Below are 14,189 nucleotides of genomic sequence, written 5' to 3'. Positions count from 1 at the left end.
TATTTACTATTGGATATAATAAAGAAAAAAATTCTTCAAAGTCCTATCTCGTAAAGGAATCGATTGGTAAAGGGGGGGGGAAAAAAAAACGTAATAGATAAATTTTTTTTTATTTTCATATATATATATATATATATGATTCAAATATGTTATATGGGACAATTATAAAGATTGATTGATTTATCTTCGGATACTGATGCAATAATATTGTTCTTTTGTGGATTATATTTTACTGCCCATACCTGTTAAAAATAATAAGGTATGATTATCATTCGATTAAATCTATAGTTTATATATAAGACAGTTTACTTGTAATTATAAAGAATGCTATGGTACGCGAATGTATTTGCAGGCATATACATATTAGTGATAGTTAAGTATATAAATATCTTTTTAGATAATGAATATTTTTCATTATTTATGTAATACTTATACCTGATCATTATGTTCATTAAATGTATGCAGACATTGACGTTGTGCTAATTCCCAAACTTTAACTGTGTGATCCGAACTGCTAGATACAAATCTTTGTCCGTTAGGTGCAAAAGCTACTCCAAGTACCCAAGAAGCATGACCTGACATGGTTCCTGCTAGATTGGCATCTTTTCTATAATAAATATAAAACAAATATATAATTTTTAATTTTTAGAAAAGCACATAATAAGTATTAACATAGCACAAAGTCTATAATGATATTGTTAGTTCTTAAATTTATTTGGAAACTGACACATCGTATAGTTTCATGTGTCCGTCATCCGATGCGGTCAAGAGTAATTGAGAATCAGGAGAAAAACATAAGGATCTGATAGGCATTGCATGACCTAAAAAATAACTTTTTAATATATCTTTCTATAATAGAGAAAGAGAGAAAGAGAGAGAGAGAGAGAGAGAGAGAGAGCGTAGAATTAATATAACAAATGTTAGTTTTTACTTTCTTAAATGTACCTTCCAATGTGCGGAGAACTTTACCATAAGTAACATCAAAGATATTAATGATACCATCTATTGCACCGCTAGCAATATATTTACCATCAGGACTCTAGAAATAAGAATCGATATAAACTTGCTCTCTGTAATCAATGTAATAGTTCCTATACACACACAAATAATTTATTTTAAAGTACGTACGTAAGCGACACTCAGTGTGAATTTTCCACCTCTTGTATCTAAAGTTTGCTCTTGTTTTCCGCTTTCTGTTCCATATAGATGTATTTTACCGGCATGACTCCCAGATACAACAAATATATCATCAGGAGAAAATACTACTGTCCAAATATCGACCGGACCTACTTCTATACTAGAGATTTTTTCGCCAGACTCCAAATCCCATATCTTTAAACTTGAATCAAGCGAACTTGATGCACACTCTGCAAATATAATTACTAATTATTACCCGATATTGTATTAAGAGGAATAAAACATTTTTTTGTCATTTAATTAAAACGTACTTAAACCATCCGAACTCACAGCTACTGACACGACTCCAAGAGAATGACCGGTTAATTTATGTTTTAGTTGTAAAGTACCATCTTTATGTTCCCAAACTTTAACGGCATCGTCCACAGATCCCGTGACTACGTATTCGACCGTGCCTTCTTCGTTCGATTGCATAGAATCTCTGTAGACATAAATTCAATATAATTTTAACGAGGTGATAGCATCTGACAGGAACATTATCATTTAAAGAATACTACCGTGAATCTTCGTTATCAGGATTCACTTCTTTCTTCTTCTTAGGACATCCCCAAGCGCAGGTCCAGATACTGTCTTCGTGTGCATTCTCAGTTTTATTAATTAAAGAATACTAAAATGATATATACGATATATATACGCACCATAATTAATATATCAAATCTATGATACACAAATATGTAAATAATCACAAAAATATTCTCACCATTTTCTTGCAAACTTATTTATGTATGTACATATATTGTCAAATATTCTTTTAGAGGTTATGCTTGATTATATTTTATAAATATAGACGAAACATAAGAAAAATGTATTACAAAAGTATTATGTTTTGAAGTACTCAACTTTGTAAATGGTAATCGAAAAATATCGATTTTTATTTCATAAAAAATGTCTTACAAATTGAAACTTAACGCAATAACGTGATATCAATTATAGAATACGAGTTAACATTTCTAAAGATATCGAAATAGAAGAATATTTTCAAATTACTCGGAACGACATAATACAAATACAAAAGATAACGCCAATACGCTTTTTATAATTACATTCATTAAAAATGTATCCTTATTGAAATTTTTACTTGTAAATTCGACAAAAACACAGTGCCCCTTTTGAATCTTTCGATAGATACAACACTGGAAAATCCTTTAAAATGTTATCGGTCGGACATCTAGCGGTAAAAAGGACGAATCAGTTTTTACCTACGATATATCTATTTTCAATGGAAACAGGCCGTTTAAAAAATTATCTTACCGATAGAAAAGCTTCCTTCGCCGCTAGATGGCGAGTCAGTCTCGATTATCGAAGAATCAAATCTAACGGATTCCTTATTACTCGGTTTAAATATTTTGAACCAGTAGCCATCTTGGAAATTCGCGCGCGAAGGAAAATCTTATCGAAGGAAATCGTTTTATCTAAAATTCCTTTTTCTAAATCGTATCGTCATTTTTATCAAGCATCTAACGAATTTTCCATCTTCGGAAAAGTCGATAAGGTATAAATCAATGAACGATGTCGCAAGTGAGTTACATTTTTTTATTCGCACGAATGTTTACCGCAATGAACATTGAAAAATATCGATGGAATTACGCACGTAGAACGGTCACTAATATATTCTCTTTCTGTTTCAGGATCCAAGCAGAGTGTTGATTCAGTATCCGATCGCCGTCCACTACGAAGTAAGTACTTACATATTTGATAATTCGAACGTTAATCTTGTCGTTATATATATTTCTTTCTAATAGGTTATACTTTTTTATACCATACATACGTACACACGTATATACATACATACGTATATGTGTACTGTGTATAACCATACACACGTACACACACACATAATCATATTTATCTTAATAAAATAACCGTTGGGAATGAAGAAAGAATTTCGAAATAGTAATCTCAACGATTTTAGGTTACGTCATATCGTAATCGAGAGATTCGAAAGTCTCTCTCTCTCTCTCTCTCTATCTCATTCTAATAACGAAGCAACAGGTTCAGTTTCACTTTTTATCTCGGCTGCAAACGAACAGAGACAAATTTATGAATGGAAGATGGTGAAGAGAGCAAAGGCGCACTGAATTCTCGTTAGATTCGAATCGTCCGAGTCGTCGTCAGAATCGTTCGATGTATTCGAGTCAAATCAAAAGCTCTCTTAGGTTACTTCAATAAGTCCATCCATCCATCCATCCATCCAACCATCCAACCAACCATCCAATCATCCATCCATACATCCATACACTCGTCCATACATTCATCCATACATCCATCCATCGCATCTATCTATCCATCGCGCGAACACACACAGCGGTACCGGGTGAACAGGATGTGGTGCACCACAAAACTTTATTGCTCGTTAAATTGTAACTTACGTTTGACGCCTTGACGTATATAATCAGTATTCTACCCGTTTCCGCGACTTTTTCTATGTTCCTTTTTAATTTTTATTATTTTTATTACCTTTTCTTTCTTTCTTTCTTTCTTTCTTTCTTTCTGTCTTTCTTTTTCTTCTTTTCTCTCTCTCTCTCTCTCTCTCTCTCTTTTTTTTCTTTTTTTCTTGTCAACCCCCGTTTCATTCGTCATCCCTCTTTTTCTGCTCGATATAATCTTGTATATTTATGACGTAGATTACTAGCGTTTCCCTTATCCATCTCTTCTCTCTTCTTATCTTCTTGGGTATACGAGGATTTTTGATAAAAAAAAAAAAAGGAAAAAAGAAGAATAAATAAAATAATATCAAATCGATATTCGCCGCGTTAGGATCATTCGGTAGAAGATTACGAGTAAAACGTTTTGATTAACGAACCTAAAAAAGAAAAGAAGAAAAGAGAGAGAAGAAAGAGAAGAGAGACAAAAATCGTGAAACATTCTTTTTATCTGTCTAATCTGATTTATTTTTATTTATACTTTGCTACATCTAATTGGAAAAAAAAATAAGGAACGAACGAGCGATCATATATAAAATAAAGAAAAAAAAAAGAAAAGAAAAGAAAAGAAAAGAAAGAAAGAAAAAGAATGTCCCAGTAGAAGAAGACTTTCTTTTCATTTGGTTAATATCTATTTTACTCTGTCGATAAAAAAGAAAAAAGAAAAAGAAGAAGAAGAAAAAACGATGGAAAAAAAACAATCGATAAATGTCCGCGAAAAGTTATCCACCGTCGATAATAGTAGGAACGACAAAAAATATTTCTTCGACTTTTTTTTTTCTTCTTTTTCCTAACGAAGATCGATACGTACGAACGTTTCTCCTCTTTTGCTTTCTTTTATTAATTTATAAAAACGAAGCGTAATGGCAAGCTTTCTCGTGTTTTCTCGCGAATCGAGTTTGAAGAAAGAAGATTGAGAAAATTCGTATTGGTGCAAATAGGTGCTTTCTTTGAGGTTATTGTTAGAATTTCCTCGATAAGTCGCTTCTCTCTCGTTGGTACTCGGAATGGGATTTTTGCAAGGTGGAATGCTACAACTTCCTTCGAACGGGCGTCATCGACCTAACAGCAAAAGAATAAGAATGCCAAGCCTAGGATATGCTCCTGCATGGTAAACAGACGCATTCACAGAAATCTCCACTTCCTTTCGCGCGCTAACACTCTCTTTCTCGCTCCTTCTCTCTTCTCTCTCTCTCTCTCTCTCTCTCTCTCTCTCTCTCTTTCTTTCCGTCTGTCTATCTTTCTCTCGTGGCTTAAGTGGCTTAAACTTAAGCAAAGAAGAGGTAATACTTCTTATCTATTTTCTTTTATCTCTGTTTCTTACTGCAGCTGCCCATGCGTTGCTTCTTACTTTTGGCCTCTATTCTAATTCACAAGTTTGGTGATTTTCTTTCTTTCTTTCTTTCTTTCTTTTTTTATACTGTTTCTTTTCCCCTTTAAGTCTCTTCTTTTTCAAGTTTTTGTTATTGGATTTATATGTTATATTCGTTAGATTTATGTTATATTCTTTATACATTTACATCTATACGATATCGTTCTATGTTTGTCAAAGGAAAAAAATGGAGAAAAAGAAAAAAAAAAGAATCTTCTCTCTCGTTCTTTTCTCAAAGTTTTCTCCGGAAATGAAACTTTTGTCGAGCAACAACGCGTGCTTCCTAACCAACGTTTCGTTTTAATTTAAGCAAGGGGTAACTACGAAAATTAGTTGGATATCGCGATATCGTTCACGTTCCTTCCTTCCTTGTTTTCTTTCATCCTTTCTCTCTTCCCTTTCATTCTTCTTTTTTTTCTTTCTTTCTTCCTTTCTTCCTTTCTTGCTTTCTTTCTTTCTTTCTTTCTTTCCTCCTTTCGCTCCTCTCGAATTATCTTAAGGAAATCGGCCGAACCGCTCGCTGCGGTTCTTCTGCATCCTGCAAAGAAAATTACTTTCGTTGGAATTTCGACGACCACACAGGGGAGAGGGCTCGCTAACGGATGGAAATCCCTTCGAGAGGGTCTTCGAATCCTCTCTCCCTCGACAAAAAAAAAAAAAAGTAAAGAAGAAGAAGAAAAAAGAAAAAGAAAAGAAAAGAATGTAAGATTATAATGTCTACGAGAAATTAACAATTATGATTTTGTGTATCACGAAAAAAAAAAGAAAAATGGCGGAAAATTACGGTAAACTCGATGGTAACGATAACAACGAACAAAATAGATAGTTTTTTTTTTTATATATATAAAAATCATTATTTATCGAGAGTACAATTACAAAAGTAAATTCTCTCTTTCACTTCATTTAATATTTTCGTGCGAATTTAATACAAAAACTAACGAGATCGTATTCGAAAGAGTTAAGATGGCGGGACGATAGATTATAGAAACGAACGAAAGAACAAATAAAATAGGATATTTCTAGACAAGAAACAAGAAGAAAAGTAAAGTAAAATAAAATACGGATTCATCGATTTCGTAAAAGATGATCATCAATCGTTCGATAGGACTTTTAATTTCTTTCGCGTCAACGTCTAATAAAAATGAGGTTATTTTCGATCGAGGAAAGAAATATGGCGGATGATATGGTATACGTAAGTAATAGCTGCGTAATAAAAGGGCGATAAATGTTCGTAAAACTCGTTAGAAGTTTGCGAGGATATTGTGGCCTTGTAGTGTCTCTCTCTCTCTCTCTTTCTCTCTATCTATTTCTCTCTCTCTCTCTCTCTCTCTCTCTCTTTCTCTATCTATCTCTATCTTCTTGTCGGCACGTAGAAAAGAAAGAATTCATCCTGTGTAGACACTTTGAACGCTGTTAGCTCTATAGGCTGTATGGTCTAGCATAGAACAAGGAAGGTTCCAAGAATTCGTTTCTTTTTCTACAGTCGACAAACAGCAGAGAGACAGGAGCGTCATAAAACGGTTCCAGTTCCCACGGGACCATACTCTCTCGCGCCAAGGTTGTTTAGTTCTGGTACTGAAAGAACGGCTTCCTTAGATCCTTAGATGCTGCTGGAAGAAAAGGAAGGTAATACTCTCGAGAAGTTAGGGAGGGGGAAAGCGAGAAAGGGAATACAGAACTTCTTCTCTCTCTCTCTCTTTTTCTTTTTCTTCTTATTTCTTTTTCTTTTTCTTTTTCTTTTTCTTTTTCTTCTTCTTCGTTTCTTTTTTTGGTACATTAATTTTCAACCACCTTTGCCTTTGTTCTGAACTTCAATTAATTTTTGTTTGATATCTCGTCGGGTCTTTAATTGTCTTCATTTGTGTGTACACACAGAAAATTGCAATAACGCCTATATCGTTAAATAATTAGTTTAATCGTTACTTTTTCTCTTCTTCTTTTTTTATTTTTGACATCTCCGTAAGCATCGTTATTAAATTAAAAAGACGTCTTTGCTATTAGGATCAGCTGATCGCATATTCGTCGATTATTATCCTTAATTAATTATTTATTTCCTTCTTCTTCTTCTTCTTCTTCTTTTCTTCGACGTCGTAAATATTAAGATATTATTGCTTTACGAAGACGTCTTCGGAATAAGTTGAGTCAGGGTGAGTCCTTGGAAATATTCGTATTGGAAAAGTGGAGGAGATGGAAAGTTCTCTTCTAGTTGTTTCAACTTCCCTGTAGTATTGTTACTCGGTAGTCAATAGTTAAGCACCATAATACCGTTTGCCTTTTTGTTATGTCAAGGAAATGGCGAAGGGCAGTGAGGTTATTTATTACATTACCTTCTTACTTAAGGAAGTCTGGGCTATTGCACCCGAAGCCAGTCCATTGTCGTTCGGGAGAATTGCAAGGAGAAGAAGCAAGCTCCTTTAGTTTTTAAACAGGTAGGAGATTCACATCCTCGCGAGACAATCGTTTCTTCGGTTTCGTTAGTTCGAGGCAACTAGAGGCGACTAGTTTACAATTTTTCGGGTTTCTTTTCTTTTCTTTTCTTTTCTCTTTTCTTTTCTTCTCTTCTTCTCTTTTCTTTTTCTTTTTCTTTTTCTTTTTCTTTTTCTTGAAGGATTGCCAAAAGTACGTAAGTCATCTTTAAACGTAAATTATTCTTTTTCGTGAGCCTTTCAGGCTTGCAGTTACGCTTGTTATTTTACAAGACAGTTTTTTGGCCTTTGCAATGATTTTTTTTCTTTTCTTTTCTTTTCTTTTCTTTTTCTTCTTCTTCTTCTTTTTATATATATATATATATATTATCCGAAAGACACATATGAAAAGAAAAGAAAAGAAAAGAAGAAAGGACATTGGCCTAAGGAGTCGTAAAAAAATATCATTTACAAATTTTAGGCCCGTCTGAAAATTTATGTAAAAATTTATGCCTCGTCTTGAGACTTTCGATCTTTCACCATCTTTTTACGTCTGTTTTCAACTATTGTTTGTTGTAACCGTTCTTTGAAGAAAAGTATTTCTTCACTTCTCGATTTGATAATACATTTTATCTCGAATGGGATGACTTTTTTCTTTTTTTTTTTTTTCGATTTAAAAAAAAAAGAAAGTACGAATTTGTTCGAATAATCGTTATCGTTACACTTTTCGAGAAATAATTATCGAAAATTAGTCATTTAGTCGTTTGGACGAAAGCGGACGAAGCAAGGTTCGCGAGCTTGGCGAAAAACGCGACGAAAACGTCATCCTCGTGTGACACGTGCACGGAGAGAGAATCAAGGCGAAAGCAAAAGAGAAAGAGAGAGAGAGAGAGAGACCGGAAGATGAAAGTTCAATGGCTGATCGTCCTGAAGGACTCTTTCCCACGGTTTAGCAATGAGTTCCTATTTACTTGAGCACCGACATCGATCTTTCTTTCTTTCTTTTTTTTTTCTTTTTCATTTTTTTCCTTCTCATCCTTTTTTTATAGTCACTGTTTTAAGTAGATCATTGTCGAACCTGTAGAAGGATTGAAGGTCGCAAAACAAAAAGAGGGATGAAAAAGAAGAAGAAGAAAAAAAATGGAGCAATAGATTGCTTCTAATTTCTCTTTTTTTATTTTTATCCTTAGTACATTGTTATTATTATTAATTTATTTATTTTTATTTTTATTTTTTTATTTTTTATTTTTTTTTTTTCGTTGAAATAGATATTTTTTTTTTCGTTCCGACATGCACCGCTCTCTTTCTCAAATTTTAATTTTTCGTTGCCCTTCTTTCCTTTATTTTCTTTTGATTTGTGCTCGCGTCCTTTGAGGAGGAATTTTTTTTTCCATTTTTATATTCCTTCTTTTTGTTTCCGTCTCGTCGTCGTTCAAAAAAATTCGGATGACAACGTGAGCGTAAAAATTCTCCTCCATGTAAGTATTTTTCGAAGAGATTCCCGTATACACAATGTACCTTCCACGTTATGTATACGAGAGTCGCATGAATTTTTATGTTCGACTACGATCTGCATATAATGACGATGCTGATTGGGCCGGACGTGGCGCACCTCTTTATCTCGATTTCTTCGTTTCTTTTTTTTTTCTTTCTTTCTTTCTTTTCTTTTCTCTCTCTCCCTCTTCTTCTCTCTTTTTTTTTTTTTAACTACAGACACACATTCGAAAAATAAAATTCATTAGTCGTTATAATCGACACGCATGCACCGAATGAATTTTCTCTCTTTTCTTCATTTTTTTTTATTTCGTTTGCTCTCCTCCCTTCTCTATATCTCTGAAAGATTTGACACGACGAAACACGTGCATGGGAGGGTTTATCGTCTCGCCATTATTATTATTATTATTATTATTATTATTATTATTATTATTATTATTATTAAAAAAATCGTTCTCTCTCTCTTTCTTTCTCTCTTACCTCCCGCCTAGAGAACACATTAAAAGTTCAAGATGGCGGTGTCATATGGCGCCAGAGATATATGTATCTCTATACACTTCATATATTATAACGAGTGCTCTTCGCGAGAAAACACAAATAAACAGAAATTACCCGTTTACAGGACTACACAGGGGTAGAGGATTATATCCTATATACATACATATATCGGATTAGAAGTATAGTTTAGTTTGGTATCTCTCGACTTGGTCATAATTTAGAAAATGTTGAGTGTTACTCTTTTTCATGAGAATTTTCTTGCTCTTTTTCTTTTTCTTTTCTTTTTTTCGTTTCTTTTTCCACCACTCATTTTTTTGCTCCACCAGTTGGAAGAACATCTTGGCAAGATGCTCTCTCTTGTAGGGATCTCGAGAGGAATCCTTCGAAAAGTAGGACACTTTTCTAGGATTTCTCTCTCTCTCTCTCTCTCTTTTTTCTCTTTTTATTTTTCTTTTTCGAAGAAAAACGTTTGAAGTTACTGCGACACTTGTTCACCATTTACGAATGCTGATATTTTGTTTAAAAGATCTGTCTTTACGATTGTGCCACCCATTAAGATTTTCTCAGAAGGAGCTAATAATTTTCCTCCAAAATATTTTTTTTTTATCCGATATAAAATAATTCACTTTATTCTCTCTCTCTCTCTCTCTCTCTTTTTTGTAAGAGAAAAAGATCACTCGACAATTTCGTTAATCGTCAATAAAATAATTAAGTTGTCTTTTATTTTACTTGAAAAAAAAAAAGGAAGAATCGCGCACGACCTATGATAAATTAAATAAAATACAAATGTCATTCTGTATCTAAAAAAATGTATAACATACCGTAACAGCGTGATACGCATTATCCAAAACAATAAAAAAAAAAATTAAAGAAACAGGATGATTGTCACGTTTATCTTTATGATCAAACAACACACGTCATGCACTATCCCACATTATTAACACCCTTTTGAATTTTCCACGCGTTCGATCCACAGATTATGGTTTCGATATCGCATAGTCAGACTCGGACCGTCTCGAAAATTCCCACAGAAAATATTACAGTAGAACGACCACCGTCAATGAAGCTCCGTAAAGTGGCACGAAATAGAATAAGGGCAGCATGCCTTTCGTGGGTTTCACGGGATGTATCACGGGAGGTTTCACCATAGTAATTGCATTTATACTATATAGACACTACATATATGGAGGTAGGCAGATGTTTCTCTCTCTCTCTCTCTCTTTCTCTCTCTCTCTCTTTTTCTCTCTTATTCTATGGGGTCGCGTGACGGCAGAATCTTTCTCGCGATATCTCGTGGTCCTTTAATGGCCCCCATAACACACACATAAAAACACACGAGCGAACAAATAAATACACATAAACGCAAACACATACATATGTATGTATGTATGTATGTATGTATATTAACAGTGAAATCACGAAAGCAATACGATCGTTTATTAATCGTCGACAGCCACCATGATCGATAACCTCCACGATTATCTCCCGTTATCTTTGGAAAAGAGATGATAATATCGTGATACGGCAAATGGTTTATTAAGCCAAACCTTATGTGTAAATTATTTCTTCCTGTGTTAATCATTTCTTTCTGTTTCTCTCTCTCTCTCTCTCTCTCTCTCTCTCTTTTTGTTTCTTTGATAATTTTAATTAGGCTTCGGATTTAAAAAGTATATATAGTCTTCTTACATTATGTTTGGGGAAAAACAAAAAAAAGAGAAGAGAAAGATAGAAAAAAAAAAACTAAGAAAAGAAAGACTACACGAATGACCATGATTCATGGGGAATTGAATTTGTTCATCTTTTGTTCTCTTTTTCTCCATATCTCTTTTTTTTTCCATATATTTTGTACATATATATGTATTATTATTTTTTTTTTCCTTTTTTTAGGATCACTACCTACATGGACGATCGTACGAACGATCAAGTTTAATGAGAAAATTTAATGAATTAATTAACAGATGAAGATAACAGCTGTTCAACGTGACATATTTCAACATCACAAAGTGAGTCCCTTTTCTTTTTGTCCTTATTTTTAACTTTCTATAACCAAATTGATTTTCGTGTATAAAAAGGAAAAAGAAATTATTTAATAGGTGAAAGTTATAGTATGGTGCGATTATACTGTACTAATTACCACTTATACTTAAAAATCATCAAATAATTTTCGATATGACGTACCATATACGACAAACGTAACTCTTTCCGTGATATATTGATTTTTAAAGTTTTTCTTTAATCGTTCATGCTTACTACATTCTCTTGTGAAAATTAAATTATATGAACGTATTAAAAAATCTTATAGATACACATATGTGTATATATATATATACACACACCTATATTTAAAAAAATTTCTAAAACCATACAACAAACGATATAACATTAAAAACTCGAATTCATGGGCGATATTAAAATACCCATAAAATTATTACGAATTAATTTTAGAATGTTAACCACACTTTTGCATATATCAGAACACGATTAACGCTTAAGTGCGAATTAGAATGAATGAATGAAAGAGAAGAGATAGAAGAGGGAAGAAGAGAAGGGAGAATTAAAATGTCACTCGAATCAGGTTATTGCATGATGTAAGGTACCCCATAGGATGGTTGTGGGTAGTTCTGGAGTGTTAAGCACATTTTGCATATATCAGGACATGTTGATCTACGCGGAAATGCGAATCAGACTGAGTGAAAGAGTAAGAGTAAGAGAGGAGAGGTTGAGAAGAGGAAAGGAGAGGAGAGGAGAGAAGAAGAGAGGAGAGAAAAAGAGAGGAGAGGAGAGGAGAGGAGAGAATCGAGAGAGCCGACAACCGTTCTGCCTGTGAACGGAAGACGCCCCGGGTAGGCATGCCCAATGAATTCGTCTGCGACCGAATGGTAATGTTACTGCGTGCGGTCCTTATGTCGTGTCGGCTTGAGCACGACAACTCTCAAGAGAGAGAGAGAGAGAGAGAGAGAGAGAGAGAGAGTATGAGCTTAGCTAAAGTGAAAAAGAGAGAGAGAGAGAGAGAGAGAGAGAAAGAGAATTTCTCTCTTACATTGTCTACACACACATATATATATATATTTATTTATATATATGTGTGTACGTATGTATGTATATATGTACGTACGTACGTATATAACCCAACAGCACTGCCGTTTGCAATTTGTTGTCTGGGCTCCAATTTGCCAAGTGAGTGGCCGTGGGCGCTACCACCGTCGCTTCCGACGGATATTCGGCGTCGAAAATTGCCAATTGTTTCAATGGAACTCGATTCGTATTGTTCACCAACACTCACACAGTATCTACATATGTATGTATTTATATTCTTTACTATAAGACTTCACGCAGAGAGACTTTTAACGTCAGATAAAGTCAGGGATCCAAAAGGTTCCAAAAAGGCTCACTCCTTCCTCTTCAATCACCGATCTAAACTTTTTCCTTGATTTTGAACGTATTTTCCAAAGAATTAATCGCTTTTTTTTTCTTTTTTTGTGGAGATTCTATTATCGAGATATTCTATGGGATATATACTTATTATCAATTAGGATAATCGTTCATGGTACTTGTTTTTAGATAGTTATAAAAATGGAATGATTGTTGTTCTTCTTTTCTTCGTCTTCTTTTAATTTTTGCGAAAGAAATTTCTTTTCTATTTTCTTGTTTTTTCTTTTCGTCGTCGTTCAATAAAATTTTAAGATTAGGATTGGAATTTTTTTTAGAATTTGGATTAGCTTCTCATGTTGTCTATGTCAATGTTTGAACTCGTTAGAACTCGTTCTCGAATCGGAGAGACTCAATGGGGTTATTTTATTGTAAAATTTATAAATGAAATTAATCGTAAATAGTACTTGTTTTGGGATCTATCCAATTTTTTATTCAAACATTAGGATTAGGATGGCTTAACATTATCAACGAGTTGAATCTCGTGTTAGATAGTTCTAATTCGATAGATTCCACAGGGACATTTTATATTGGAATTTACTACTTTTGTTACGAGATCGTACAAATTTTTCATTCTTATATTAAAAATTAGAATTATACCTAGCCCGCGTGTGTGTTCGTGTGTGCGTATGTGCGACTTAATCCTCTCTATTTAAATTGAATGTTAACTTTTTTGTTATTTTATTTGCGAAAGGAAAAAAAGGAAACGTAATATTGTATGGGACTGGAGTTTATATTAATGTATCTTCGTTACGTTCGCGAATGATTTATGCTAAGCTATGTAGCAATACCGATGATGATGGTATTACCTTCTTGAGAATTTATTGAACCACAGAAGCGTTCGTCTTAATCCAACTCTATCGTCCTTCTCTTGACTTCTCAATCAAGAAAGAAAGAGAGAGAAAGCAAAGAGTAAGTTAAGTTAAGTGAAGTTGAGTTAAATTAAGTTAAGTTAAGTTTCCTCAAACGATCTATGGCATTTGGTAGGAAGGCCATGCTAGGTCAGACAAACGCAGAAAGTTATGTTGATTATTAATGCGAGAATCCAAGCCATTCAAACTGAAGAATAACAACAACAACAACAATAGCAGCAACAATAACAACAAAGATGACGACGACGACGAGGACGAGGAGAAGGAATACTAGTCTCTTCGATTCTATCAGCAAAATATTTCCATTTAATTGGACGGCCAACTGGCTATCGGCGAAACGTAAAGCTACCTTTGACACACTCGTCGTTAGGCTCGTTCATCAATCTGGATGGTGACTAGGTATTTTTGATATACTCGTGTCACGTTAGAATGTTGATAATTAAACGTTATCAAGAGAGATATATACGGGTACAGATGTCGTATGGAACGATCGGTGAAA

The 14,189-nt window shown here is 33.9% G+C and overlaps 2 protein-coding genes across 4 annotated transcripts in view; one reads left to right on the top strand and one right to left on the bottom strand.

The window, feature by feature from the left end:
• Positions 1 to 94: 94 nt before the first annotated feature.
• Positions 95 to 2,354, bottom strand: LOC127069123 (WD repeat-containing protein 61). Of its 2 annotated transcripts, none has more exons than XM_051005841.1 (8): positions 2,241 to 2,354; positions 1,695 to 1,804; positions 1,449 to 1,618; positions 1,129 to 1,367; positions 946 to 1,039; positions 728 to 821; positions 436 to 607; positions 95 to 242 (listed from the first exon to the last, which is right to left on the bottom strand). In XM_051005841.1, exons 1-8 carry the CDS (start codon positions 2,244 to 2,246, stop codon positions 150 to 152), a joined length of 978 nt encoding a protein of 325 aa, XP_050861798.1. In that variant the 5' UTR covers positions 2,247 to 2,354; the 3' UTR covers positions 95 to 149. The 2 variants fall into 2 exon arrangements, with proteins under 2 accessions (XP_050861798.1, XP_050861799.1); XM_051005842.1 differs by having other exon boundaries at positions 1,898 to 2,335.
• Positions 2,355 to 2,564: 210 nt separating this feature from the next.
• Positions 2,565 to 14,189, top strand: part of LOC127069124 (uncharacterized) — a 72,571-nt gene continuing 60,946 nt past the window's right edge. Inside the window, exons 1-3 of one of the 2 annotated variants that reach the window (XR_007783335.1) lie at positions 2,565 to 2,715; positions 2,826 to 2,873; positions 11,277 to 11,392. Coding sequence is in view for 1 of the 2 variants with exons in the window: in XM_051005844.1 (XP_050861801.1) it covers positions 2,707 to 2,715; positions 2,826 to 2,873 (57 nt within the window). In the remaining variant the exon portion in view is untranslated. The remainder of the gene's footprint in view (positions 2,716 to 2,825; positions 2,874 to 11,276; positions 11,393 to 14,189) is intronic. The other variant, XM_051005844.1, reaches the window with a different exon arrangement.

This window comes from Vespula vulgaris, chromosome 14, assembly GCF_905475345.1.
Source record: "Vespula vulgaris chromosome 14, iyVesVulg1.1, whole genome shotgun sequence".
NCBI classification, from domain to species: Eukaryota; Metazoa; Arthropoda; class Insecta; order Hymenoptera; family Vespidae; genus Vespula; species Vespula vulgaris.
This window is presented reverse-complemented; position numbering and strand designations above follow the sequence as displayed.

Bases quoted from the DNA above. Each gene is read 5' to 3' on its own strand.
- LOC127069123 (XM_051005841.1), bottom strand. The intron at 822-945 runs GTACATTTAAGA...GTTATTTTTTAG, and splicing joins AGTTCTCCGCACATTGGAAG to GTCATGCAATGCCTATCAGA. The intron at 243-435 runs GTATAAGTATTA...TATTTTTAACAG, and splicing joins TTAATGAACATAATGATCAG to GTATGGGCAGTAAAATATAA.